Here is a 26,586-nt window from a genome sequence, read left to right on the forward strand (position 1 = left end):
AGTTTTATCAAAGTTCAGTTCTGAAGAAAGTCTCAAGTTTTATCCAGTTTCCATTCTTTGATTTATACAACAGAACTATTTCTGAATGCAAAATCTTCATTTTTTCAGATGAGTCTAGGTTGAAAGATGCTCTTCAGAAGTTCACTTTTCGTACTCAGTTGATAATGGGCATCCAGTCTATGGCAGGAGATTAAAGCTTGCCCAAACAACTTACCCAAAATTCATACAGTGTTGATATGTGGCATCAGTAATGATCACCTCACTCAAAAAATCCACTTATATTATGTCAGTTTCCTACCAGACAGAAAGACCACTTTCTTTCTTGACAGAGGCCATGATCCACTCAGTATTTATCTTCTTTTGGTTTTTGTTTGTTTGTTTTTTTGTTTTGTTGTTGTTGTTGTTTGTGGGGGTTTTGTTTGTTTTGGTTTTTGTTTTGGGAGGGAGTTTGTTTTTTTTTTTTTATTTGTTGTTGTTTTAATAAAGGTCAACGCTGTTCTTATTTTAGCCTATGTCCACAAAAACATGAATTAAATAGAGTGAGTATTCTGTGAGTGAGTCAAAGGTTTTCTTTATTTTGTTGGCCTTTAACACTTCAACTGAACTGAGAAAAAGACTATTGACAGTGGTTTATTTGTAGTCTCCACTCATTTTTATGGCAAGAGCCTTTATGATAAAACATAAAGACTGCAGGTTACACATGATATAAGCTAACATAATTTATATCAAATGGTTGTATACAACATCAGACTCAATAATTTACAAATGAATTAAAGAAGGAAACTTCTTACTCAAAACCAAATAAATCAAGGAAACAAAAACTTAATAATTTCTTGGATTTATCTGCCATAATTTAGTGAACACTGTATTAATACAAGATTTTCTCTATGAGTAGAAGAAGGTATTTAAATTATAAATGAAAACAAATTAATTTAAAAACAAACAAGAGCTTCCTACATCTCATGTAACATCCCTCTAGAAACTTCCCTCTTGAACTTACCTGTGGTGCAATTGTTGAACTCTATGTCATCTATTGCTGCTCCTCCTCCTAAGTCTCTGGTACGAATGCCTTCAAAGATAACTTCAAAATTCCTCAGCTTCCCCAAGTGTAACTCAGCTTTATTCCACTCATAACCATGATTTCCTGATTCACTCCATATTTTCACAATCCCATCATCAGTCTGAAATTTGAATAAATTATATATAGTAAGATACATGTAAGTATGGACTATCAAATACAAGTTTTTTTGGAAAACAAACAAACAAAACCAAACAGAGAGAAGACTGGAAGACATCCATTCAGTTTTGTCAACAATTGGTAAACAAATGCTTTGCTAAGATAATAGGAAATGTAGTGAAATTAGATGATTACTGATCAAATAACATAACCATCAATAGTAGACAGAGTCTTGGTAGAGAAATTACTATTTGTATGATTGAACTGCAAAACAATCCATTTTGGTAGAGTTGTACTTAACTTTATATAATACCCATTTTAAAATTAGGGTATCTAAGGTAGAATCTTTAAAAAGTTGTGACAATGGTGATATAAGGGAGGAAAAACAAATATATGATAATGATAAATTTAGTACAGTTTATTTGAAAGTAAATAAGAGCATTCTGCCTTTCAAGTATGCTAATATATTTTAAAGCTTTTCTTGAAATGTCCTATCACATTACCTAAATGGCAAGTCAGCAGCAAACAACATGCTTCATTTTTTAATAGTAATATTAGAATGCAGATGAACGAATTACACTTGCTGTGAAGGGATTACACATATATACAACAACATCAAAAGTAAATATTTGGAAAATTCTGTATGTGTCTAAATTCGTTTTTCTTTATGACTGTGTGAATAATCATCCAAACTGTAAATAAGAAAATTTTTTTCTACTCTTTTCTTATCAAAAACCAGTAGCACTTCAGCTGGGGTTGAGAAAGCACTGTGTGATGCATCAAACAGCTAAATACAATGCATAGCAAAGGTTCTAAAACAGTAGTACACGAACAAGCAAAATCTAGGGAAAAAAGAAACTGTAGTAAAATAAGCAAAGAGGAAAATTAATTACCTTTCTTTATCCATGGTGAACCGGTTAGATCAGATTTATGTTAATAAGATTGTCTTATGCATATTTATGATGAGAAAATGAATCTTGGTTGTTTAGATATTGTATTCTGAATAAGAAAGTTCAGACAAGCATGCATAAAAATATTACATTAGTTGTTTCTGAATCAGGGAACTCATAGAATTGTTGGTGTCTTTTAGAAGGAGGTTCTCAGACCTACCAAAGCATAGACATACTTGAAGTGTGGCTTGGCAAGGGTGTTCTGGAATATCATAATTAACTGTAAAACAATTTTTGAAAACAATGACAACTTTAAAATGCTAAGTAAAAAAAAACGCACAGAAGAGTTTCTATAACTGCATATGGAACGGGTACTTAACTATGTAAAGTCATAGATATCCAGCTGAATAACTATTTCTGCACATAACTAATGATGTTGGACCAGTGGTAATAGCACCCCTTTAATAAGTCATGATGTCTGAGCACTACAAGTGCTAAGGGCATTGCTTCTTCAGTTATGTCTCCATGGTTTAAGGCCAATGACACAGTCCATTAAAGTGAAAATAATATAACAGGATCTCACTGGTGCTTTGCACCACTAACTCCAGAGTTGATGACAACTGCTTTATTTTCTCATTTTCTCAGTGTATTTCTCCCAGTGAGACTCCTGATTCTACGTGCCATAACATCAGAGGTCCATTCTTTTAATAGAATCATAGCATCATAGATTATGTTAAGTTGAAAGGGACCCATGACAATCATCAAATCCAAATCCTTGCTTCTTGCAGAACTACCTAAAACTACACCACGACTAAGAGAATCATCCAGATACTCCTTGAACGCAGACAGGCTTTCTGCTTTGACCACTTCCCCAGGGAGCCTGTTCCATTGAAGCAGCCCCTTTCGAGCCTATAATCAATGCAATTAAGGGGGAGAGGAATCAGAATGAGCATAAGACCTCTTCTAAAACTTCCACAAACATTTCAACATAGAAACACAGCTTAGAAGACTCTATATTAACACTGTACTCAAAAGGAGTAGATACAGTAATTGAAGCTGATTTTAACAGTGGTAAAACAATGTGGCAAATCTATTTTAATATTACTCCTATTATTCCTGTCCATCAAATATGTATTCAACAATTTAACTTAATTATTCCAATAACTCAACAATATATATATACCATTGCTTCTGATATTTTTAATAACCTCCAAAAGAGTATTACTTATTATTAAGGTAATTTGTTTAGTCTGCAAAAATCTTCCACTTGTTCATGATATGAATAAAATGGGTGGTTATGACAAGTTACATTTGGTCTTAAGGTCTCCAACACAGAATACAAAAATGAAACTTAGTAAAGAAACACTTTTAAAAGTTTAATCCATTTGTTGTATGTAGAGCCTCTTCTGTCTGCACTTGACAATTTTTTGGTATATAAATTACTGATCAATTTTACAGTGCTGTATATTAGTGGTGAATTTAGGAAACTTAAAATGAAATGTATAATAATAATACTAAATGATAAGGGATTTTCTTTACTTTCATACATTTAAGCAAGACAGAAAAATTCAAAACTTGTATCTTTGCAAGCATTAAGCTCCAAATCTATAAAAAAATTACCTGTATTTAAGTTTGGATGTATGGAAGTTAGTGGAGCTTTTTAAAATACAGAGATATAAATATTTATGTAAAATCTGGAAATGTTAAGTATTGCACAGTTAACCTAAGTATGGGCCTCATGTGTGCTGTTAGCCGAATTTTGATTGATTTCACATTATATTTTATTACATAACATTCTTTTCAGACTTGTGTTATGTTTATCACATCAGTTTCTGGGTGAAGGATGCTGCAAGTAACAAGGAATACCGATCACCATATTTCTTTAGAAATAACCGCATAAAAATGTTGTAGCAGTCAATTTGCTACATAGCCATAAAGTATCAAATCGTTATGCAATTACAGGCTCTGGGGCATTTGTTTTATACAGTGAGACACTGAAATACTTTTGTTAGGAAGAATTTTTTCCAGATAGAAAATTTATGGCAGTCCCCATGCACTTCACAAATTCTTGAATATGAGTACACAAATAAAACACAAAAGAGACATTTCTCTTCCTGTCTGGGTTCCACAGTAGGAATTCCTATACAACAGCAGCACTTCATAAAGCATGAAAAGCTGATTTTTCACTCGCTCAGCTACAGCTCTACATACCAAAATGAAAAGCATCCTCATCTGCTGCATAACTGCATGAAGGCTGTTCCAATCCAGAGTGCAAAGCCCCTTCAAAGATATAAGCCCTACACACTGTGTGAAACATCCAAGGAGATGTAGGAAAGGGAGAACAAGCAGGAAGTTTGGCTCTCCTCCTCTCTCCAGGCCCAGACAGTGAAGCTGGCTTGGCTCAGGGGTGTAAGCTATACCTCTCTTCATGATACATCCTTGTCATGAGAGGATCATTTCTTGTAAGCTATGCGGATTCCATTTCATGAATTATTGTTTTGTTTTCTGCGTTTTCCAGCCATTTAATCTGTGTTGTGCTTTGGCATTTCTTTCATATCTTTGGAATCTGTTTGCTTCAAAACCAAACACAAATATGTCCTGAGGCAGCAGAAAAATTAGTCTGTGCTTTGACCTGCCTGTTGCTTTCAGAAAACCTTCAATCTTTTTCACTGTCATATACATATATTAATGTAAAGGAGGCATAAGTAAAATAACAAGCAGAAATGAGTCTCAGCGTAGAGGAGGCTGGAGGCCACAGTATTGCCTTTCTTTCTAAGAGGCTATTCTGCTACTGACTCCTGCTCATACTGACTGTCTAGTTTGCTCTTCAACCTGGGCTGATTGGAGGCAAAAGGCACAGTCAAACTGTTATGTTCCAACAGGCTGACAAAAGATTGCCAAGATCTGTGGGTTTGGTGGATACTATCAGTGCTGTCTGTGTGTGTGTGGGCTGATTGTATTGGCTGTCGCTCAGGCTGGAAATCTCATTTTCCAGTTAACTTACAGGAGCCTCATTGCATGTTAGCATGATGCAGACAGAAAGAGTTAAAGAGGATTGTTTGTGGGTCATACCTATAAGCTTTATAGAATGAGCAGACCATTCTATAAAGAATGGTCTATAAAACAGGATACAAGAGAAGAACACCTCCTAGTTTAGCATCTGTATTTCTAGTTTGGACTTATTTACTCCCAGCATGTGGTCCACTATTTATTAGTGCAGCCTACTACCAAGCAATAACTCTGGAAAAAACTTTGGAAAGTTCCTCAGAACATAATTTTTACAACCTATTTTGAAAGTCTGTACCTTATAATTCCCTAAACTCAACCTGAGAAATTCTGAGAGTCCAATGTTAATGACAGAGCACTTAAAATAATTTTCAATTCCTCCCAAAAATGCAGACCAAGACCACCAAAACCAAAAAGTGTTTTTATTTAAGGCTCTGAAAAGTTATTATTAATTGCATGTCACTGCCCTCTATGGGTTAAACATAGCCAAAGGTCAGGCTGAGGTGAGGATCCATCATTGAGGAAAACTTAACAGTAAAGGGCATGTTTTTGCATGAATGGCACATCATGCTGAGCAATAAGCGCTCTCAGAAAATGGCAGGATTACTTCTAAGATGACCATAACCCGTTTAGATCTGTAGGTCTATAAGCCTAGCCATATTGGAAAATTAGTATTCATATTCAGGAGATTTTTTATCTGCTTTCTGATAGTCTGAGGGGAATTACTTCTTAATGATTTCATTCCATTGCAGTTCAGAATCTTTCTCATGCTTATCTTCTCTGAAAAATGATCTAAAGTGTTTGTAGCCTCTCTTCTGAGCACTACAGGGGGAAGGTATAACTTAGTAGGCTCAATATGTTCGTTAATTCACTTGGGGATACTAAGAAGGAAGCAAAGGGAAGGATTTCTCTCTGTCTTAGAATTCCTTTTATTTTGTGGCTGAGTTTAACATTTTTCCTATGCAGCAGAGATCACCATTATTCTCAGGGCTACATTTCTAGCAGAGTGAGAATAATATTAGGAACTGACTCCAAAGCATGAAAGAGGATTTTGCATTACAAGATGTTGCAAAGAATCACTTTCTTTCAGAATAATACACTAAGTATTCCAGACGAAATTATAAAGATTCTTCTATGAGACAATCTCCTTTGTTACATTTGCAGTGAAACAGCAATGAAACACAGATTTTGTTCTTGATCTGCACCTCTCCTTCTATTCATGTTCTGAGCTGGGTTCAAAATATTTCCCTGGTTCATTTGCATCAGATATTTATTTCAGCAGAGCCACAGGAAATGAAGCAGAGCTTACCAAGCGGATGGAGGCAATGAAAACACTTGCTAAATATTCCAAGACTCTTCAAAGCAAATATACTTGAGGGCTTTTTAATCAGAGACAGAATATTTTCAAATGACTCATCAAAAAACTATTAGCTGTTTATTATTAATACCAATAACATACCTTCTAGATTCACTGTATCAAAAGACTCCTCTTTCTGCAGGACCTTTCAGGCTTTTGAGAGAAGTAAAACTCTTTTTACATGCGCCCTTAAACAATTAGGAAAAAGACTTCTCTTCTCCAATTCCTTTGAAAATTGGATCTTCCTGGCAAGCTGTAACCATCCAAAATCTTTTAAACATGATATATTTATGCAAAGCACAGAAAAATAATATAGAATGAGCAAAATGTGACTTTAACAGTCACCGCTCTTTTCTCTAGCTTTTGGTGCATGGTAATCCCTCTGTTCTAAAAGAGCATTTCAGGAGAGCAGTTTACTTTTCAGGCATTTATTCTTGGTTTAGAATCAGATGTATTTTCATGGTGTGCAAATGAAGCTTATTAATAAACTTGATCTTCTTAATGAAGTTTTATTTTCCTTGGTGTGGTATCATCATTAAAGCCTTTTCATGGTTGACCAAGTAGTTTAAAGATGGAGTATTCCATGATGTCAAACAGACCATCGACTTGTGTGTTGTAAACTTAACTTCAACCTCGAGTTCAAACCTAAAAGGGATGGTATTTCAAGGAGGAGACTCTAAGTTAACAATCTTCAAACAGCTACAGTGAGAGACAGATTCCAGGCTAATCTTCAAACTAGGCTCGAAGATCATTTCATAGATCCCTCTCCTGAAACACTTTGACAACATTTTAAAAATAGCATCCCGCAGTCCTCTGAAGAATCCTTAGGGTTCTCCTTCAAGAAGAACAAGGAATGGTTTGATGAAAACAATGAAGAGATCCAGGAATTGTTGAGGAAGAAGAGAACCTCTCACCAAGCACAGCTTGCTCAGCCATCTTGTCATGTAAGAAAAATAGCCTTTCATCTTGCATGCAGCAAGCTCCGTGACATCCAGAACAAATGGTGGATCAATCTAGCTGAAAAAATTCAATTATACTCAGATACAGGTGATCACAGAGGATTCTATGAGACCTTGAAAACAGCATACGGGCCTACATACCAGGTCCAAAGCCCTCTACTCAGTGCTGATGGTCAAATGCTTCTCACAAATAAAACCTCCATTCTGAATCGATGGTCTGAACACTTTCAGACTCTTTTCAGTACTAGCCATGTAGTCCAAGACTCAGCTATTCAGTCCATCACACAACAACCAGTGAAGAATGAATTGGATATTGCCCCTACTATGGGAGAAACCCTCAAGGCTATACAGCAGGTGAGAACTGGCAAGGCAGCTGGGGTTGATGGAATCTCATCTGAAGTCTGGAAACATGGGGGCCAAGCACTCCATGCTAAATTCCACGAGTTTGTGGTGCGCTGTTGGGAACTAGGTGAACTACCATCAGACCTTTGTGACGTACTCATCATCACTTTGTATAAGAAGAAAGGAGACAAATCAGACTGTTCAAATTACTGAGGTATCACCCTGCTCTCATTGCTGGCAAAATCCTGGCAGGAATATTTTTGAACAGACTAATACCTGCGATAGCAGAAGAACTTCTACCTGAAAGCCAATGTGGTTTCAGAACCAACAGGAGTACCACAGATATGGTATTTGTTCTCAGACAACTGCAAGAGAAATGTAGGGAACAGAACAAAGGTCTCTATGTAACCTTTGAAGATCTCACCAAGGCTTTCGATACTGTGAGCAGAAAAGGTCTATGGCAGATTTTGGAAGGCTTAGGATGTCCCCCCAAGTTCCTTAAAATGATCATCTCACTTTGTGAGGATCAGTGCGGCCGAGTCATATATGGCGATGCACTTTCTGAGCCCTTTCTAATAAGCAGTGGTGTGAAACAAGGTTGTGTTTTTGCACCGGCCCTATTCACAATCTTTTTCAGCATGATGCTCCAAAGGGCCACGGCAGACCTTGATGAAGAAGATGGTGTCTACATTCGATATCATACTGATGGAAGCCTATTCAATCTAAGGCAACTGAAGGCCCATATTAAGACCTTAAATCATCTTGTCTGGGAGCTGCTTTACGCTGACGACGCCCTCATCACCCACACAGAAGTAGCTCTGCAGCATTTAACATCCTGCTTTGCAGACACTGCTGAGCTCTTTGGGCTGGAAGTCAGCTTAAAGAAGACAGAAGTTTTCTATCAACCTGCACCTCAGGAAGTCTTCCATCATCCCCACATCATCATTGGCAAATCAGAGCTCAAATCAGTCCAGCAGTTTAATTACCTAGGTAGCCTCATCTCCTTGGATGACAAGATTGACGGAGAGATAGACAACAGGTTAGCAAAGGCATATAGAGCTTTCGGAAAAAGCTCCATAAAAGAGTTTGGCAAAATAAACACCTGAAGAAAAGTACAAAGATCAATGTCTACAGAGCCATTGTGCTGTCTACTCTTTTGTATGGGTCTGAATCATGGGTCATTTACCACCACCACCTGCGACTCCTAGAACGCTTCCATCAACGCTGCCTTCGTACAATCCTAAACATCCACTGGTCAGATTATGTGACCAACACATCTGTTCTAGAACAAGCAGCAGTCACAAGTATTGAGGCCATGTTGCTGAGAACACAGCTGCACTGGGCAGGGCACGTCTCAAAGATGAAGGACCACCGCCTCCCCAAGATCTTGCTCTATGGTGAACTTGCCATCGGCTGCCACAAGAGAGGGGCCCCAAAGAGGAGATACAAGGACTCCCTGAAACAACATCTCAGCCTTGGCCATACTGATCATCATCAGTGGTCTACTCTGGCCTCCAATCGGGAGGTCTGGAGACACACTATCCATAACGCTGCTGCTTCCTTTGAGAAAGCACGCAGGATCACTCTCGAGGAGAAAAGACAATGCAGAAAGAACCGTGCGTGTCTTGAAGCCTAGCCATGATGATGATTCCATGATGTGGTGTGTTCTTTCCATGCTTTCTCCTTTTTTTTACAAGGAGTGGAGTACAGTCCAGCATTTTATATGTACATCAAAGAAACAGGAGACAGAATGAAGAAGAGTCACAGTTTTTCCTTATTTGTCCATATTTTAATTACCTTTTCTGTGAATCTTTTTATCTTGAAATCATGGAACAATTAATATCTTTGCTGATACTTCTAATATTATTTATCTACTTATTTCGGTTTTATTGCTCGAGAATGACTCCTATTTTGAGCAGGCTCTGAGCACCTTCCTTATAGAGTTGAGCTGTTGCTACCTCTGCACTGCAGTATACAAAATACTCGTTTATTTTTAAAGATCTCACTTCCTAGGATTAAATCCTTCATATATATCTTGAAACAAAAGTACATTAAAATAAAATAAAACTGAAGATTTATGCTGTATAGCAGAATCTCTTTAAAAAAAATGTGATTATTTTGCCTCCTTCACCTAAAGTTGTTTTCAAAGTACATGACAGAGTCTATCTTTCTTCATTTCTAACTGATTTTCTCTTAAAACTTCCTAAAAGAATATTGTTTAGGTTACTTGAAAAGAATAACTTAACCCTACAGAGTTTGACTTTATATTTTATTCAAGAAGAAAAAAGCTTTACATCAGAAAAATGCACAGAGTGTCAAACTATCAAAAGTGTTAAAATGACTCAAAGGATGAACAGAAGTCAAGATTTGTTCATCCAAGGCTTGAATTTTAGGTTAACATTTTCTTTCCCATTCTCCTGTTTTCTTTGTTTCCTTGTTTATTCTTTTCTCTCTTCTATCTTTTCTTCATGATGACATGAAGAAATAAGGAGAGCAGCCAATAAGCCCAATAAGGCCATGAAAATGCGAGTTATGAATGAACACGTGTGTCCTCTGGCACACCTGTCAATCACCAGTCTGATAACAATGCAATACAAACAGTTCAGTGGCACTTTATAACAACAGCACTACTTCACTCAGCTACTTTACTTTAGAGAAAGACACATACTCTGTATGTTAAGTGTAACGTTGGTAAGTGTATAGAAACAAACCAAATAAAGCATTTGCACATGTTGTTGATAATGTAGGAAAATCTAGGCACAGTAGTAGTTATTTATTGCTCTGCTCTTAGTTACTGTTTTGAAAATTTTCCCTCTTATTGAGTAACCCACAGAGAGTTGTGTTTAAGATTACCATTACATTGAGAAAGTTGCTGCTAATTATCAGAATGTTAAATCTCTTCATTAAACATATAATTTCAAAATTATTATCTATCTGGAATAACTCTGAGACAAATAGAAACAACTTCAACATAGGAAGAGGTTTTAAACTCAAAATTTACACCTTCCATCACTAAACTGAAGGATGCTGAGGGATGCACACTGTGGGATTCTGCATTATTCAACAAATTGAGGTAGCGAAAAATGAAGAAACAACATCCAAAAAGCAGATAATAGAACTGCAACAGTCTACAGAGTAGTGATTCCAAAAGGTAAGAACAAGTTAGTGATGAGTATGCAACAGGGTGAGTTTTACTTCAGGAATGTAAGCTTGCTCAGTTTCTAGTAACTTCAATGAAGGTTCATGATTCTCAGCAATTAAAAGAACACCTTAAAAATCAGTTTCTCTCTAAATTATATTTTGTCAGGAACCAGAAACAATTTTTTTTATATCTCTACCTTCAATAAAAAACACTTGAAAAAAAAAATCAAGCTGATCAAATGATATATTTGAGAAATTATTTGATTCAGGCAAAATGTATACTGCCTAAGTGCATTAGCATGCATGAAAATTTGGTTTCACTTTTAAGGATAACTTAAAAAAATCACATAATTGCATTTTCATGGTGCATTATAGAAAGAAGAAAAACAGCAAAATGAAACTGATATTTCAGCCTCCAAGCCTTTCATTACAGTCTGTGTGTACTAGTCTCAGCAAGTTTTCATAATAAGAGTTAATGACAAAGCACAATCATCCACCTCTTTCATTTCCTCCTTTGTGTAAAACATTACAGTGATTTTCACTCTCTGAAATATCTTTTCCCCAATTCTCGTTTCCAAAATTAACAAGGCTATAATAAAGGATTATGCATTTTGAAAAAAAAAACAAACACTCAAACATGCATTTAAATGAACAAATTAGATAAATAAAATAATATCACTGATGAAATTCCTTTTTTAAAATGCACCAGTTTTGGAATTCTGGTGGAATCTCATAGTAAATTCTTTCAGAGCATCAAAAGGCATTAACAGCTCACCCTGCCACAGGTACCAGCACTTGCAATATTTCTAGGAACTAAATGGTAAGACTCTTTTTTCTTAATTGATGTAAGTGCTGAGATGAGAAAAGTCAGTTTAAAAAAATGCTTTGATAAAAAGTGAGACATGATTATTTTTCGAGTGGGTAGACATTTCAAGGATTGACAATTTAATTGCTCATTAGCAAAGATGAAGTTATACTTTACAACCGCTTATTTTGGAAATCTATAATGGGAAAGCAAGAATAATTTATTGATTTTCTTTCAGTTAATCTGTGTACACCACTTAAAACTTTGATTTATCCTGTTGCAACTATTAAATCTCCTAGATTTCCTTACAGCCAGCATTTCTATAACCAAGGAAACTTGTGACATTTGCATCCTTCTACATTCCCATGATACTATTTGCATCAAATATACTTTTATGTGCTTTGGCTCTTAAAATATATCTTCATTCTATATATTATCCTTACCTATTAGAAGAGAGAAATAAAGCAAGCCCTCTTTGTAAAAAAAGATTCATTAGGTACATTGTATTACTTCATCCTCTCCTCATTTCCTAGCCCTCCCAGCCCTTCTTTCTACTCAAATGCAAACATTTCTTCTTCATTTCCTATCATAATCCACCTTTGTTTGATTTTGGTTTTAGGTAGCTTAAGGGATACAATTTTGATTGCTTGGATTACATTTTTTTCCTTCAATTTTATTGCTAAGACTGAGTAACAATAAACATCAAAGACGTTTTCTAAGGCCATTAGCGTTTCAAGCAACTTAGTTTCACTTTGTCTCAAACCTTGTCACACCTTTGTTTTAATCACATTTTACACATCTGTTGAGGCAACTGTAATTTTTTTAAAAACCAAAGCTTGAAAGAGAAATTATCACAGTTACAAAATTTCTAGGAAGACTGGACAACTGTTACAACCCTCCATAGTGCCAAACAAGGACAGTGTGCTAAACTCTGCAATGCTAGATTCCTTGGTTTATAAGATAAAAGTAAAACCTTTACTTGTACTGACTACCTAAAAAAATACAAAGAATGTAGATTAAGAGACAGAACAGTTTATGAATGAAGATCATAAAAAGTTATTTGTAGAAATGAGACAACCTCAAATCTGTCATGTTTTTGCTCCCATGGGGAATACTCTGAATGCCATATTGAGAGATAAGAGTCAAAGTTTCAGCTTTTTATTATGCAGCTTTAACTCTTTAACTCATCTTCTGTCTTTTTTTGTTTGTTTGTTTGGGTTTGGTTTTTTTGTTTTGATTTGTTTTGAGGGGGTTTGGTTTGGTTTAGCTTCTAGCCATTAACCTTTTCCTTTATCAGTTTATATATGGAATGAGAGAAGGAATATGAACTTGTCCAAATAGGAGATGCCTACCTCTAATAACTCTAGAACTAGTAGTGACATCCATGATGCACTTCAACCTCAGAGCACCCTCAGGCAAGGATGATGGCAAGACACAGACCCTTGACTGTTTTGGAAAGTCTGTGCATATGACCAGCCACAGTGAAACTGAGACATGGGTAAAACTCACATCTCAGGTCCACAGATCAGACCAGATACTGCCAATGTGTATTTGTTCAGGATGTCTTTTAGAAGGATGGTGAAGCAACTTTCTTTTCACATGTCATGGATCAAAGTATCATTTGAATGACACAGTGGGCAGGCAGAAGCTGTGCTGGTGGGACTGACTTTTCTCCTCTGACACTTTGACAAATGTTGACAAATGTTTGCTAAGATCAGAAGCATTTTTCTATTCACAGTGTCACAGTGTTTACAAAATCAGTTCAACAAAGTGGGAATTGTGGAATCAGTGTTAAGTCCCCTCAGCTCTTCAAAATGTGAAGATTTGTTCATGAAGAATTAAAGAATTATCATTAGAGCTGCCTTGAAAAATAAAATCTCCAAGGCAAAACGAATTCAGTTGAACCAAGCATCTGGAATCTTTCAGAGATTTTGTTTGCTTTAATCAGCATTTCAATTTAGCAATTCAACCCTGATTCCATCTTGATTCTATGTATAAAACTGGATGAAACAAGTGGGAAAACATCTTTACAGGGATTCTGCTGAGGGAAAAATAAAAAAGAAATTATAAAATAAAGGAAAAAGAAGTACATATATCTGATGTAAACAAAATATACTTGATAAGAAAAAGTAAGGTTCCTTTAGGCAGGACAATAAAATTAAAATATTAGTAATAATTATTAAGACTGGCAATAGTAATTCTTAATTCATGTACACTGTCATTAAAACTTTTAAGGTTTCACTAAATATTTAATCTGTCTCTTCAAAGTGAAAACCCTGCAGGACAAGGATTGACATGATTATTCCCTAGTAATCATCAAAGAACATCATATGCTTTTTTAGATGTACGAAAGAATGATTAATGTCAGTCAAGTGTCATCCCTACTTTGATGCCATGGGATGTTCACTGGGATAGAACTCTATTTCTTTCTTTGTGACATCTATTATACAGCCTATTTGCATTCTATTAGAATATTCTTTTCAATTGAATTGTAGCTTTTGGGCTTGTAGAAACATAGAACAGATCCTCTGGGATATTAGATGAACTGGACAGCCTCAGGGGACTCAAAACACTAAGGCTGGAAAAAAATAGTAAGTTCTTTATATAATTAAAGCTCTTAAGTACTTTTAGCTTCTCTGAATTGATCCTGAGCAATGACACATTAAGAGAAATACTCCAGTTCTATCTCATAGGATCTGATGGATATGCTTAGAAAGTGCTGAGGAAACAGATATCTGATTTAATTTATTAATCTGCAATTATGAAACATATTCTCTACAAATTAAGGGTTCTCATGGCTGACAGATATTATTATATTAATAATAATAATAATATATTTCTTTCCTTACTTCTCTATCCAATGGTCACCCCCTAGTATGTTCAAGAACATATAAAATTATAAATATATAAATATTTATAGCGTGGTAAAGATGTACAAGACAAAAGTTTGCAAACAAACTCATGAGATTTTTTGTTTGTATTGCCAGCACAGATATTAAGTATTTACATACAAATGCAAAAATATTTACTGAAATATCCAAAATTCAAATATTTATCCAATGGCATTCCTGATGGTGGCCAATATTACTTATTGAAAGATATATGGAAAATAATAGACACCTTTCCTCTTGCAGATGCTTGCTTTACAATGAGATAAATCATACTCAAGATTCCCTTTGACGTGGTGAGTAAAAGCCCACTACCAACAAAGAAAGACTAGAATGACTGCAGCAGTGGCTGTTCTGGAGGCATCTATGACTTTAAAAGTAGGAATCCCATTCAGATTGGGAAAAAATGTATTTTAACAGCAGGTCTTGTGACCTTGTGACCTTAACATATTTCTTAGAAAAGAAATCTCCCTGCTGGACAAAATGCAAAGATCTCTTTCTAAGATGTCTTTCCTGTGGTAACATAGACATAATTTTCCAGATAAAGGCAAAATGACTGATCTGAAGACAAACATGGGAACAAGCATCAGCCACAAATCAAACATGTACAAGACAATTTGTAATTACATTCAACCTGTCAAAAAATACAGATAAAACAAAGGTAGAACAGGAAATTCAGTGGCATTTTTTCCCCTTCCATTAATTTTTTTTTGTTTTCAATTAAAATGCCTCAGAGGTCCCCTCATTTTTTTCACAGTGCAGCAAATGTTACATAATCCACTTCTGGTTTATAGTTTCAGTAGCTGCAATAACCTCAGTTCTCTAGTTCCACATCTTCATTTTCCCCTAAATGCTGAGGAGAGTGGAGAAATTTTGTCTGCATTTTCTAAGTGGATTTATTTCCTACAGCAAATAAATGCAGAGCTAATTATCAGAAGAGTATAAACCTTTAATGTGAACTGAAGAAATACTGCAACATTAAAAAAGACAAATCAAAGAAAAATATAGCCACTGAGTGCAAAAACAACCAAAAATAAGAAAACTCCAAGGGATTTGTGTAAGAATGTACCTTCTCCAACACTTCTACAGCAGAAATTCTGTCTGATCAGGTCTGTATGAAAAGAGATATTTGAACATGATGCTAGGAAGTTTCTACAGCAATGGCATCCTCTACGTGCTATTGTAAGACCTGTAGCCATTAGATTGGCATTTGCAGAAAATATGGACTAAGTATGCTTTAAGTTATTTTAAGGGCTAGAGCCCTTCCCAAATCTTCGTTCACGAAGCCTAGCCATGATGATTATGACCATGTGGCCTACTTTTGTTTTGCCGCGTGGTCTCCTCTACCTTTCCTCCTTATATGACCACACCTTCTGTGGATACTGTTTGTAAGACCATTCAGGTTCGCCAACCACACACAGTGAAATTTTTCTCGTTAAGCTGTTTAGCATTGGTCTTTTCAAGACAGCTGGTCTCTTTAGAAGAATCTTACTGCATCATTACTGTCAAAAGATCTCAGACCTAACCTGAAGAGAACCTCAGTTCTCTGCGCAACAAATCTCCGCACAACTTGGAATGAGGGAACTGCAATTTTTATAGAGATTAAATTCCAGAGATACTGACTTTAACAGATTATACTACTAAATAAGCAAAATCTAAGGTTAAAAATGTGCAGCTTGTGAGGCAAGGGAAGATTCTAATTAGTTGTTAATTCTTTTCTGTAGCCCAGATACTCCTAAAACAGCTAGGCTGCTGGAAAAAAAAAAGCAGAACTCTCATTCTTTTAGTAACACTTGAAGAATACAGCTGGTGTACAAAATGTTAAAGAGATAGAAATCCACTTTAATAATTTTGGACTACTAACAAACTTTTTGCTAACATCCTCCCTCAGAAATCCCATTGAACAAAATTCAGAACTGAATCACACTGTCAAAATGCTCAGCATAATGCTGTGCACTGCAGAATCCTTCACATTTAATGAGCATTTCCATGTCATAATAACAAGAGTCTTCTTGTGTTCGCTGATCAATGAAATGAATTAGATGCCTCATGTATCAAAATTTAAATACTACCTCTTCTGTATTGCATTGGAAACTCTTATTTAAAGAAGTTTCTCTTCCATGTAGATCAAACTAAATTAAACTGGAAAGCAGTAATATACTAAGTTATGCTATTCATTAGAAGGAGTGGAAGGCAAAAGTGGCGTGCTGAGAGGAAGACCAAAAAACATCTAAATGTAGGCTGAAGATTTTAATTGGATAAATGGCATAGTAGCTTTAACATACCAACAGTAAAAAGTACTTTTTTTCAGACACCTAAATGAGATGGTATAAATGCACAGAAAACAAGCCTAAGCAAACTATTCAAAAGCTGAAAGATGATTCACATTTGTGCCTTGATTTATTGATTCAGCTAAACATAGATTGAGTGCCTGCTCCATTTCACCGTAACCACAGTTTTCAACAGAGAAGTTACCTATATAAAAAAAATGGTGTTATACAATTACATTAGCCTAAGTTTCCACTGTGGTTTTACGTGACTCTTCCACAACATCTGTCTCTTCTTGTCTTTCAATGAAAGAGCAATTGACATCCATAAAATTGGATGTCAAATAATAAACAAAATTATTAATAATAAAATTTGCTCCCATGGTATCAAACTTTCTCCTATCATTATAAGAAAGGTGTGGTGACATTTGATGGTTTATAGACAAGAGATGATTTTGCAAGGAAGTAAAAATAAGGTTAATTGCATTTCTTTGTTCACCATGCTTTTAATATTTTTCCTGTTACGAATGCTAGAATTAAAACTAGTTTAAAATATATCACTGTATTTTTATTCAGTGGCTGCTATCCAACAAACAAGGTTTTCACTAGAATGTTTTCCATTATAAGAATTTTATTTTTTTCAGTTGTATGATTTTGAAAGTTAAGCAAAAAAATTGGTCTTGTAGTTCTCATTTATTAGGAAAATCTGAAAAGCAGCCATATAATGTTTTGATAGATGACACCAAGTTGGGGGGGGAGTGTCAATCTACTGGAGGGTAGGAGGGCTCTGCAGAGGGACCTGGACGGGCTGGATAAAGGGGTTGAATCCACAGGTATCGTGTTTAACAAGTGGTGGGTCCTGCACTTAGGCCAGAACAACCCCCTGCAGCATTATAGGCTGGGGACAGAGTGGCTGGAGGGTGATCAGGTGGAGAAGGACCTGAAGTTTCTAATCAACAGGAAGCTGAACATGAGCCAGCAGTGTGCCCAGGTGGCCAAGAAGGCCAATGGCATCCTGGCCTGTATCAGGAACAGTGTGGCCAGCAGGATCAGGGCAGTGATTCTTACCCAGCACTTGACACTAGTTAGGCCACACCTTGAGTACTGTGTCCAGTCCTGGGCCCCTCAGTTCAGGAAAGATATTCAGGTGCTGGAGAGTGTCCAAAGACAGGTAACAAGGCTGGTGAAGGGACTCTAGCAAAGTCCTATGAGGAGCGATTGAGGGAGGTGGGGTTGTTCAGCCTGGAGAAGAGGAGGCTCAGGGGAAACCTCATCACTCTACAACTTCCTGAATGCAGGTTGTAGCCAGGTGGGGGCTGGTCTCTTCTCCCAGGCAACTATCAGTAGGACAAGAGGGCACAGTCTTAAACTGTGCCAGGGGAGGTTTAGGTTGGATATTAGGAAGAAATTTTTTACAAAGAGAGTGATCATTGGAGTGGTCTGCCCAGGGAGGTGGCAGAGTCACGGTCCCTGGAGGTATTTAAGAAGAGACTGGATGTGGCACTTAATGCCATGGTCTAGTTGACAGGGTGGTGTTGAGTCATGGGTTGGACTTGATTATCTCAGAGGTCTTTTCCAACCTGGTTGACTTTGTGTGATTCTGCGAAAGAGGTGTTTTGTTTGTTTTGTAGGTTGTGAGTTTTTATGGTGTGCTCACTCTCTTTGGAAACAAGACCCCAATTCTGCTAAGAAAATGCTCATATTTTGACCACACCCAGTTATTCCTGGTTCACATTACAGCCCAGCATTACAGCCAAAGATTAAGTAATACCCTCTATTTGTTAATTCCATAAGATCCACACTTGTAATATATATTTATTTAAAAAACCCTACCAAAACACTTTCCATATCATCTAAAAACCTGGATGTAAAAAAAAAGCAGTATCACAGATAGATTAAGAGCCTCAATTAATCTGGTATGTGGGAGATAAGAAATTCAATTTTTAGTGTTCATCTTTTAGTGCTCCTGCTGAAAGCGGAATCAAATATACCCTGCAGACCACACAGTTACACCCACATATTCCAGACTTAATGCAAATGGTCTGTAATTCCTGATTTTAGTAGTACGACAATATCATCTCTCATGACTTCATTAATTCAAGAAGGAAATCATGTTAACATGGGGTTTTTTTAGCCATATTTAAATTTAGCTATATTAAAATTCCTTATATGAGCTCCCTCCTTTATTTTTTTTTAAATTTTGCAGATATGGCTTGGAACACCTTGCAGAAACAAGTTACAAAGGAATGAAGCACGGAGTGCCAAGGGAAGTTGGAAATCTGAGGTGTGTGACTGAACATAAAGAACTGTTGAAAGAATTTGAGTCCAAATACCAAGATAAGAAGCTGCTATGAGTGGACTATGGGGTTTCCACAAGTCTGCAGGAAATTAATCTCTGAACTGAAATGACCCTCTCACCAGCAAGCAACACAAAGTTACCCGGTTGTGGAAGGGTTTCTTTCCATAGTAAGTAAGATAGTGGGAAGAAAGCGGTGTCTCTAAAAGCTCCCGTTACATTGACACTATTAGTCTCTGTGTAAGTAATAATTGCTCTCTACCATGGGCAGGCAAGAATAAGGGCATGCAATTATACTTTATGCAATGGGGTCCACCTACAAACAAATACACGTAGAGATTATTACAGTCATAAATATAGGTACTAAAAAATACCTAGCCTGACTCTCACATGAAATTAATTGGAATCAGATCCTTCCATCTTTGAGAAATAAATTACGGCAAATACAGAAAGAAAAATGCTTTGGAGTTTTTGTTTGGTTTATCTTTTTTTTTCCTGAAGTTAGTAAGGATTCAAAGCTGAAGGTCAGAAACTGAAAACAATCTGTAGGGTTAAAAATTAGACTCTTATCTTAAAAGCCCTTATTGATTAATGAAAATAATTTTAAGCGTGATACAACTTGATACTGCCAGCCTGGCAAGGATCAAAGACTACCAGAAACTAGAATATCTCCAAAACACTAAAACTGATCAGTGAATTAAAAGTTGCATTAAAGGAATATAAAACTGGTAACAAATTAATGTTCTACACCGTGAGCACTAGTGCTACATCTGATCTTGCTGAAGGTTCTCAGTATAAAATCTATTCAGTTCAGTACTTGTTTGAAAAAAAGAAGATACTTTTCTCAGTGGAAGACTAAGGGGCTTTGAGATGTAAAGAGAGATGAGAAAGGAAAAAAAGAAAGATCTTTCACCTTTTCTGGTGTCAAATAGAACTCTTAGAAATGCTCAGGTTTTTTCTTAGAATTTTTTTTTTTACCAAGTGGAGTTGTTGATTGGGAAAATTAGATACTGCCTTGGGATTTTAGATCCAATCAATGCTATATGGTTTGTAAAAGATATCAGCAGGCACCAGGTTACATCTTGTATTATTTATTATCTTAGAAAAAAAAAGGTTAATTAAATTTCTGAAATTACCTCTTTAAAAGAAGAGGTGTGGAAAACTAATGAAGACACTCAAAGTTGAAGGTTATACCCCTATCAGTCAGACAAAGTCCTATGTCTGTTTCAAAGCTCTCAAAAAAAAAATCTGATTTCAATGTCTGTTGCTTCAGTAAAAATCATTACACAGCAGCTCTATGATCCTTAGAAGAACTCTGCCCTGAGACACACTTAAATCACAACTTTTGCTGTTGAATATCTGCCCTGAAAAGTGTTAGAAAAGAGCAAAAGAAGTCTGACCTACAAAGATCCCAGAGTCACTTCAAAGCCTTGAATGTTAAAAAGTAGCACTGTAATAGCACTCTATGAGGTTATGAGCTGACAAATCAATAAAGTAGATCAGTCCCAGAGATCTCTGATTTGGAGAATGAGTTCAGTGAAACACTGCAGAACTGTGCATTTGTTATCTATGTCACATTATGCAATATGGTGCCAGGCTGGGATAGAAATTAGGAGAGTGGTATTAGCTCCGAGACACAGGGCTTGTGACTCCAGGTGCAATGTTACAGGATATTGCTGTGTTGCTTCAATGATTTGGTATCATTGTGCTGTCAAAATCTGTCAGCCTGCTCAGTTTTACAACTAGGCACTGCCCTGCAGGACAGAGACATGCCCTTAGTCACACTAATCCTATACTACTCATCAGGCTCATCTCCTAGAGGGAGAAAAATGTCAAGTTCTCAAAGAATTTGAACAAAAAAATGCTTAATAATTCACATATGAACAGTTTCACTTATATGTGTTTCTAGAAAAATGATGTTTTTAGATTACAAATCCTCTGATTAACCTCTTGTCTTCACAAACAAGATTCCAAAAGACAAGCAGTATTCTTCAATCCTTCTTCAAAATACTTTTTTCCTTCAAAGCACATTCAAATATATTATTCTATTTCACCAGCTCTGGAATGAATACTTACGTCTGGTTGCAGTATATGAATACAATGAATTATAAGCTTCCAATAATTGACAGTATGAAGATTGAAATAACTTCCTAATGTACTCATTTGAGAAAATAAAACACACTGAATGGTGTCTGCACTTACCTACAGTTGTGCATATTTTTTTGTCCCTTCTATATAAACTGCTTTTGAAAAATTATACTTTTATTGAAAACTGACATTTCTGACACTGTCTCAGTCTCAATTTCCTTAGAGATATACTTATGTCATAGGGTCAAAATTGGGCCTAAACCAACCCTGTTTGGAACAATGCCTAAAAAGATGGAAAGTGTTGTTCGAGATACAAGAAATATAAATACAAAATTATCTTGTTCTGGGAAGTAAAAATGCCATAAAATTTACTGTTTACAAGCATTATTTAATTGCATAGTATCTCCACTGATATCCTTCAAGACTCCTGGGACTCAAATAATATTTCCTTACTGTCACTCATTAGTCAGATGAGACATTTCCTTGACTCAAATGCAACATTCAATAACAGTTCATAGGTCAACAAGGGGAGTAAATATCTTAAAACTGTGTCCTTTTGAGAGCTGTAGATACTCATTAAATAAAGGCCATTACCACTGTGCTTCTACATGGAACTAAATACTAGAAAAATTTACGCTTTGCTATTAGTTTTGAAGAATTTATTTAATAATTTTATTCTGTTTATGAAATAAATATTATTTCTATGTATATTAAATCTACAGATATTCTACATTTTTTGGATCATGATTTGACATTCAGTGAACTCTTAAGGAAAATATTAAAGCAAACCTTTTAAAATTTAGTTTCTTCCTCTAGTTTCATGGAGGTGAGATAATCTGCTTTGAGGCTACCTGAGCCCAATGCAATCTCTAACTCCTACATTAATGTGAGGAGTTGCTTGTTTTTCATGCAGTTAGTGAGAAGAATCAATGTAGAAATACATAGTCTATTTTAAGCTGTGAAGTAGAATAAGTTCCTTCCTCAAACTTTATTCCTGAGTGACTTCCTATAGGAGTAGGGTCAATTATATTGATTTGTGAAAATTACATTTTAAACTACTTGATCCTAGAAATACAAATGTTCAGAATATATCAGCTGGCATCTGCAGCACCTCTCGTGCAGGTTTTCATGTTGACAGCACAGGACAGTAGGCTGCTCCACTAAAAATAACCAGGTAATTACAAAACCCACTGTAAGTCATGCATACCTGAGCTGTGGCACGTGCTGAGCTGCACATTTCTACATTACTAACCCTCTCCTCTCTCCATTAGGCTGGTTAAAACCAATGACAATATCAAGGGAACAACTGTGATGGCTTCCAGCTTTTGCTGAGAAGCAGCAGCAGTGAGGTAACAGGATTTGTGCTGCACCAGCCCTGAACAGCTGGAGGAGGTGGGATCCTGGCTCCAGCTGCCTGTTGCCCTTGGCCAGGTTTGTCTGTTGCTGCAACTCTGTCAACAGGGCCCTGCTTTGCTTGCCATGAGCTGGCCAGGACTTTTTGTCCTCCTGAATATCATTCTGTCTTTGCTCATTTGTAACTGGATGGAATTAATCAAATGGGTAAGGTCCACTGGAACTTCTTGACGAGATCCTGTGTGTGTTGGCCTTGTCGCAGTCAGCAGAGGTAGTTACTAATGACAGGTTTCACCTTCTTTATACATCTGCATATTTTTTTCAGAAGTTTGCTTCAAATCTTTGAAAGAATCTCCCCCAACTATATTAAATACTAAATTAGCTTTTTTAATTAAAATATGCAAAGCAATTAACATTGATACCACAAAAATTATCTTCAACAAGTGGTTTTATTCTTTGATTGGTGCTCCTTCCCCACTGTGATACCTAGGACTTGCTTCTTTTTTTTATGATAGAAGTAACTTAAGTAGCAGTAGGAAACTTATGTTTAGATTATCAGAATAATAAAACGTTATAATTTCTTTTGCCTAATGATACTTACTTGTCTCTCTATAAGCACATTTAAAAATGCACCATTTCTTCTAACTCATAAAATAAACCAGTACTGAGTGCTGATAAGGTACTAAAACAGGCATAGTGAATATACTGCACTTTATCTTCAACATATCTCCTGCAATGGATTGTATTCCCTTACAATTGCCACAGAGAAGATCCAAATATCTCAAAATCTCACTGGAGTAGCAAAGTTTTGACTATTTGTATCCAGATCTTTTCTGGTAATATTCCATTTGCCTGGTGAACTTTCACAGTGCTGTTAAACATTTTGTAATTTGAATTTAGATATATGGTGAGCTGGATATTACAGTCTCTGTAAATAGCTGAAATGTCAATATCTTTCATTTGCATAAATATTAAGGGGGTTGAAGAATACTATATGTTTGCAACTAGTTCAACGGCCCATCACTTTGATTGGATTATTATCACATATACAGACGATTTTCTCCAGGGACTATGTAGTACAATTTCAGCAGAAAAAAAAATCAAAACAATGGTAGTTGCAGAGAAATTCCATTAAGAAAATGAATTGGTTTTCTTCAACAGCAAACCTTAACAAAAGAAAGTTCATACTTGGCTATAGCACCCCTTTTATGATCCCTCAGTTTTCTTGTTTCTATCATAATCTGAGATACTACTTTATTAGTATAATACCTTAGACTTCCTGAATGTGGACAAGCAATGCAAATATTTAGAGACAACACCAGTGCATACCACGAACTATGATTTTTTTAAAAATGGCTTTTTACTCTGTTTTACTGTTTTTCTTTCACTGTGATATTTCAGGGGGAAGAGGAAGTCTTCCTCATTCTGCCTCTATAGATTATTTTCTCATCATATTGTTCATTGCTGTACCATTGTATGTATGGTGTTCACTCTCAGTTTAACTTTTAAGGGATGGGATGACTTTAGCTAGAGACAGTTTGCTAAGCTGTCAAACTCGAGAATGTAATTACCTTTCCAGATTCTCTCCTCTTCATTGCATTTTCAAATAATCACTACCTACAGATAGTGATTTCATTGACATTAACTTTATTTTAAATCAAGAGATACTAAATTTGGAAGGAAATATATTGCTATTACAGTTTGAACTAGGAGAAGCTTCAGTATGACTTCCCATGATTATGTGCTGTTTAATTAGACTTTATTTGTACAGACACTGCTAAGTAGAAACTCTAATTAAAATATTGATTTATGGATCCTTATAAGCAACATAACAGGTAAACTGAAGCTGATCTGCAAAAAATCCCAGGTACAATAATGAGAATATTTTTTCATATCTCCAGGTAGAATTCTTGTTTTCATTAAAAAAAAAGAAATTGAATAAGAATAATTAGTCATGCCTCCAATGTCTTCTATTCATACTTCCTTTAAAAATATCTTTAGGCTCCCTGGAGACAAGTGTTTAAAATAATATAAAATTAATGTCTGAAAAGTTTATTAAGATAATAAAATTTGGTGAAAATAAGAAGAGGGCAATGTGCCACTGCAATAAAAATAAAAGAAAGAGAAAATGTAAAGAATATTTACAAAACCTAGAAAAAGAAAATATTACTGATTGTCATATAGAAAATTCCATAAAAGTAATACATTTGAATATTAGTAGAGTAAAAAATAATCTCTATAGACTCTTATTGATGGGGATAACTATCTAGTAAATCTCTTCTCAGGTTATTTTTTTAAAAAATAAACAAAAAAAATTAAATCCCTTTGTCCATCCTGAGGATGAAAAAAATAATTAAGAATTTCAACTGCTTGACTTGGACCCCTCAGAGACAATATCTCAGCAGAGAACAAATGTCTCTTTTTAACTCATTTTAGGTGGTGTGGTTTGTTTGATTTTCTTTTATTTCACTTCTTTTGTTTCCTGTTTAACAGAAGTATTTGAATATGTATTATTAAATTCACTACATATAATAAAATGAGATTAGAATTATTTTTAAGTTGTTAAGGCAACTGTCTGTGCTGTAACATACTTAATGTGATAATTACAGTACACAGTCAACAGGGATACAAACACTACCTGCACACCACTCACACGTGCCTGATGCAGCTAATATTTATTTTCCACCAAAGTTAGTTTACAAGTTAGCTTGCAACTAAAATTATGCAATCCTAAACTGCTCATAATTACAATATTTGGGAGCTACAATAAACACAGTTGAGTAATTCAATAAAAGTATAATTTGATCTTGGAGTTAAGATAAATATTTATTTTTGTACCTTATTCATTTTAAGTAATGGGATCTATTTTTGTTTTAATTTTTTAATACAATAACAATTGAAAGTTATTTTTAAGCAATTATTTCTATTTTTCTTTAATCTACTTGCCTCATTTACGGATTTGAGCCTTTCTAGGAAAAAGAGCTGTGTAAATATATCTCATTGCTATACAGTTACTTGATGAGTAGCCTGTTGTCATTTGTAGGTGTTTGGACTAATCCATGAAAAAAAATCTCCTAATGCCTGTCAAAGGGTTCATTGTTTTTATATTTCAGACAGACACATCCTAGGTTTTATCCTTAGATTTTAAAGCCTACTGAAGTCTTTTATCTTCAAGAGGTTTAAATTATTCTTATAATATACAGAACATTTGAGAAGTAATTTTCAGTAGTTTATTTTCAAGGAAAAATATCATTTATCATTTAATAATGCAGTCAACATATGCACTGGAATATTTCAAGGCAGTTAACCAGGATAATATTAGAGATATTGTAGAATATCATATGGCAAATAAATTGTACCACTGGAACAACTAGAACTCCCTGCACAGATACAAATGAGCACAAATACACACACTGTCTTTTGCAAAGGTTTCTACTCTGTCTAGAAGTGCTATATTTGGTCATTGGATCCGAAGAGCATTGATTATTTCTACTCAGAATCATATTATGGTTTAAAAACTGCTTTTACAAGGAGTTAATACTTTTTAATGAACAACAAAAGAACAGTCATTTTTAATGAATGTCTTAGTTTTCACTTGTGAATTAATAACTAAATATATTTTTTAAATAATTTTTTGGTCATTACACATTTGGTGAAGAAAATGCCATTTCTAAAGAAAATTGATTATATATTCTGTACTTGTTTACATAAAAAGATAAATTATTTAATGCAGTCATATTTTTGAATTTTATTCTCATTTTGTGCACGTTACAAATTCTTTTTTTTTTTTTTTTGTGAATGCCATCCCATCAGAACAATAGGGTTGTATATTGATAGCTACCAATAGGGATGGCAGCAAAAAATGAAAATAGCCTCACCTGGAGAATATCAAAGAGATAGGTACTGTATGTGAAGAGGGAAAATGGAAAGAAGATTTTAAGAATTTCTGTGGCTTTTAAGAGAAGCTGGAGCATATACACCCTTGCAGATATAATATATTCAAAATAAAGGGGGTTT

The 26,586-nt window shown here is 35.4% G+C and overlaps 1 protein-coding gene across 1 annotated transcript in view; it reads right to left on the reverse strand.

Moving 5' to 3' along the window:
* The window catches only part of MALRD1 (MAM and LDL receptor class A domain containing 1), a 242,574-nt gene that overhangs the window by 88,393 nt on the left and 127,595 nt on the right, over nt 1-26,586 (reverse strand). The window contains exon 29 of the mRNA XM_039388522.1: nt 1,001-1,181. Coding sequence (XP_039244456.1) covers nt 1,001-1,181 — 181 coding nt within the window. The remainder of the gene's footprint in view (nt 1-1,000; nt 1,182-26,586) is intronic.

This window comes from Pipra filicauda, unplaced genomic scaffold (genome assembly GCF_003945595.2).
Source record: "Pipra filicauda isolate LSUMZ 115617 unplaced genomic scaffold, ASM394559v2 scaffold65_size3143899_pilon, whole genome shotgun sequence".
In the NCBI taxonomy this organism is placed as follows: Eukaryota; Metazoa; Chordata; class Aves; order Passeriformes; family Pipridae; genus Pipra; species Pipra filicauda.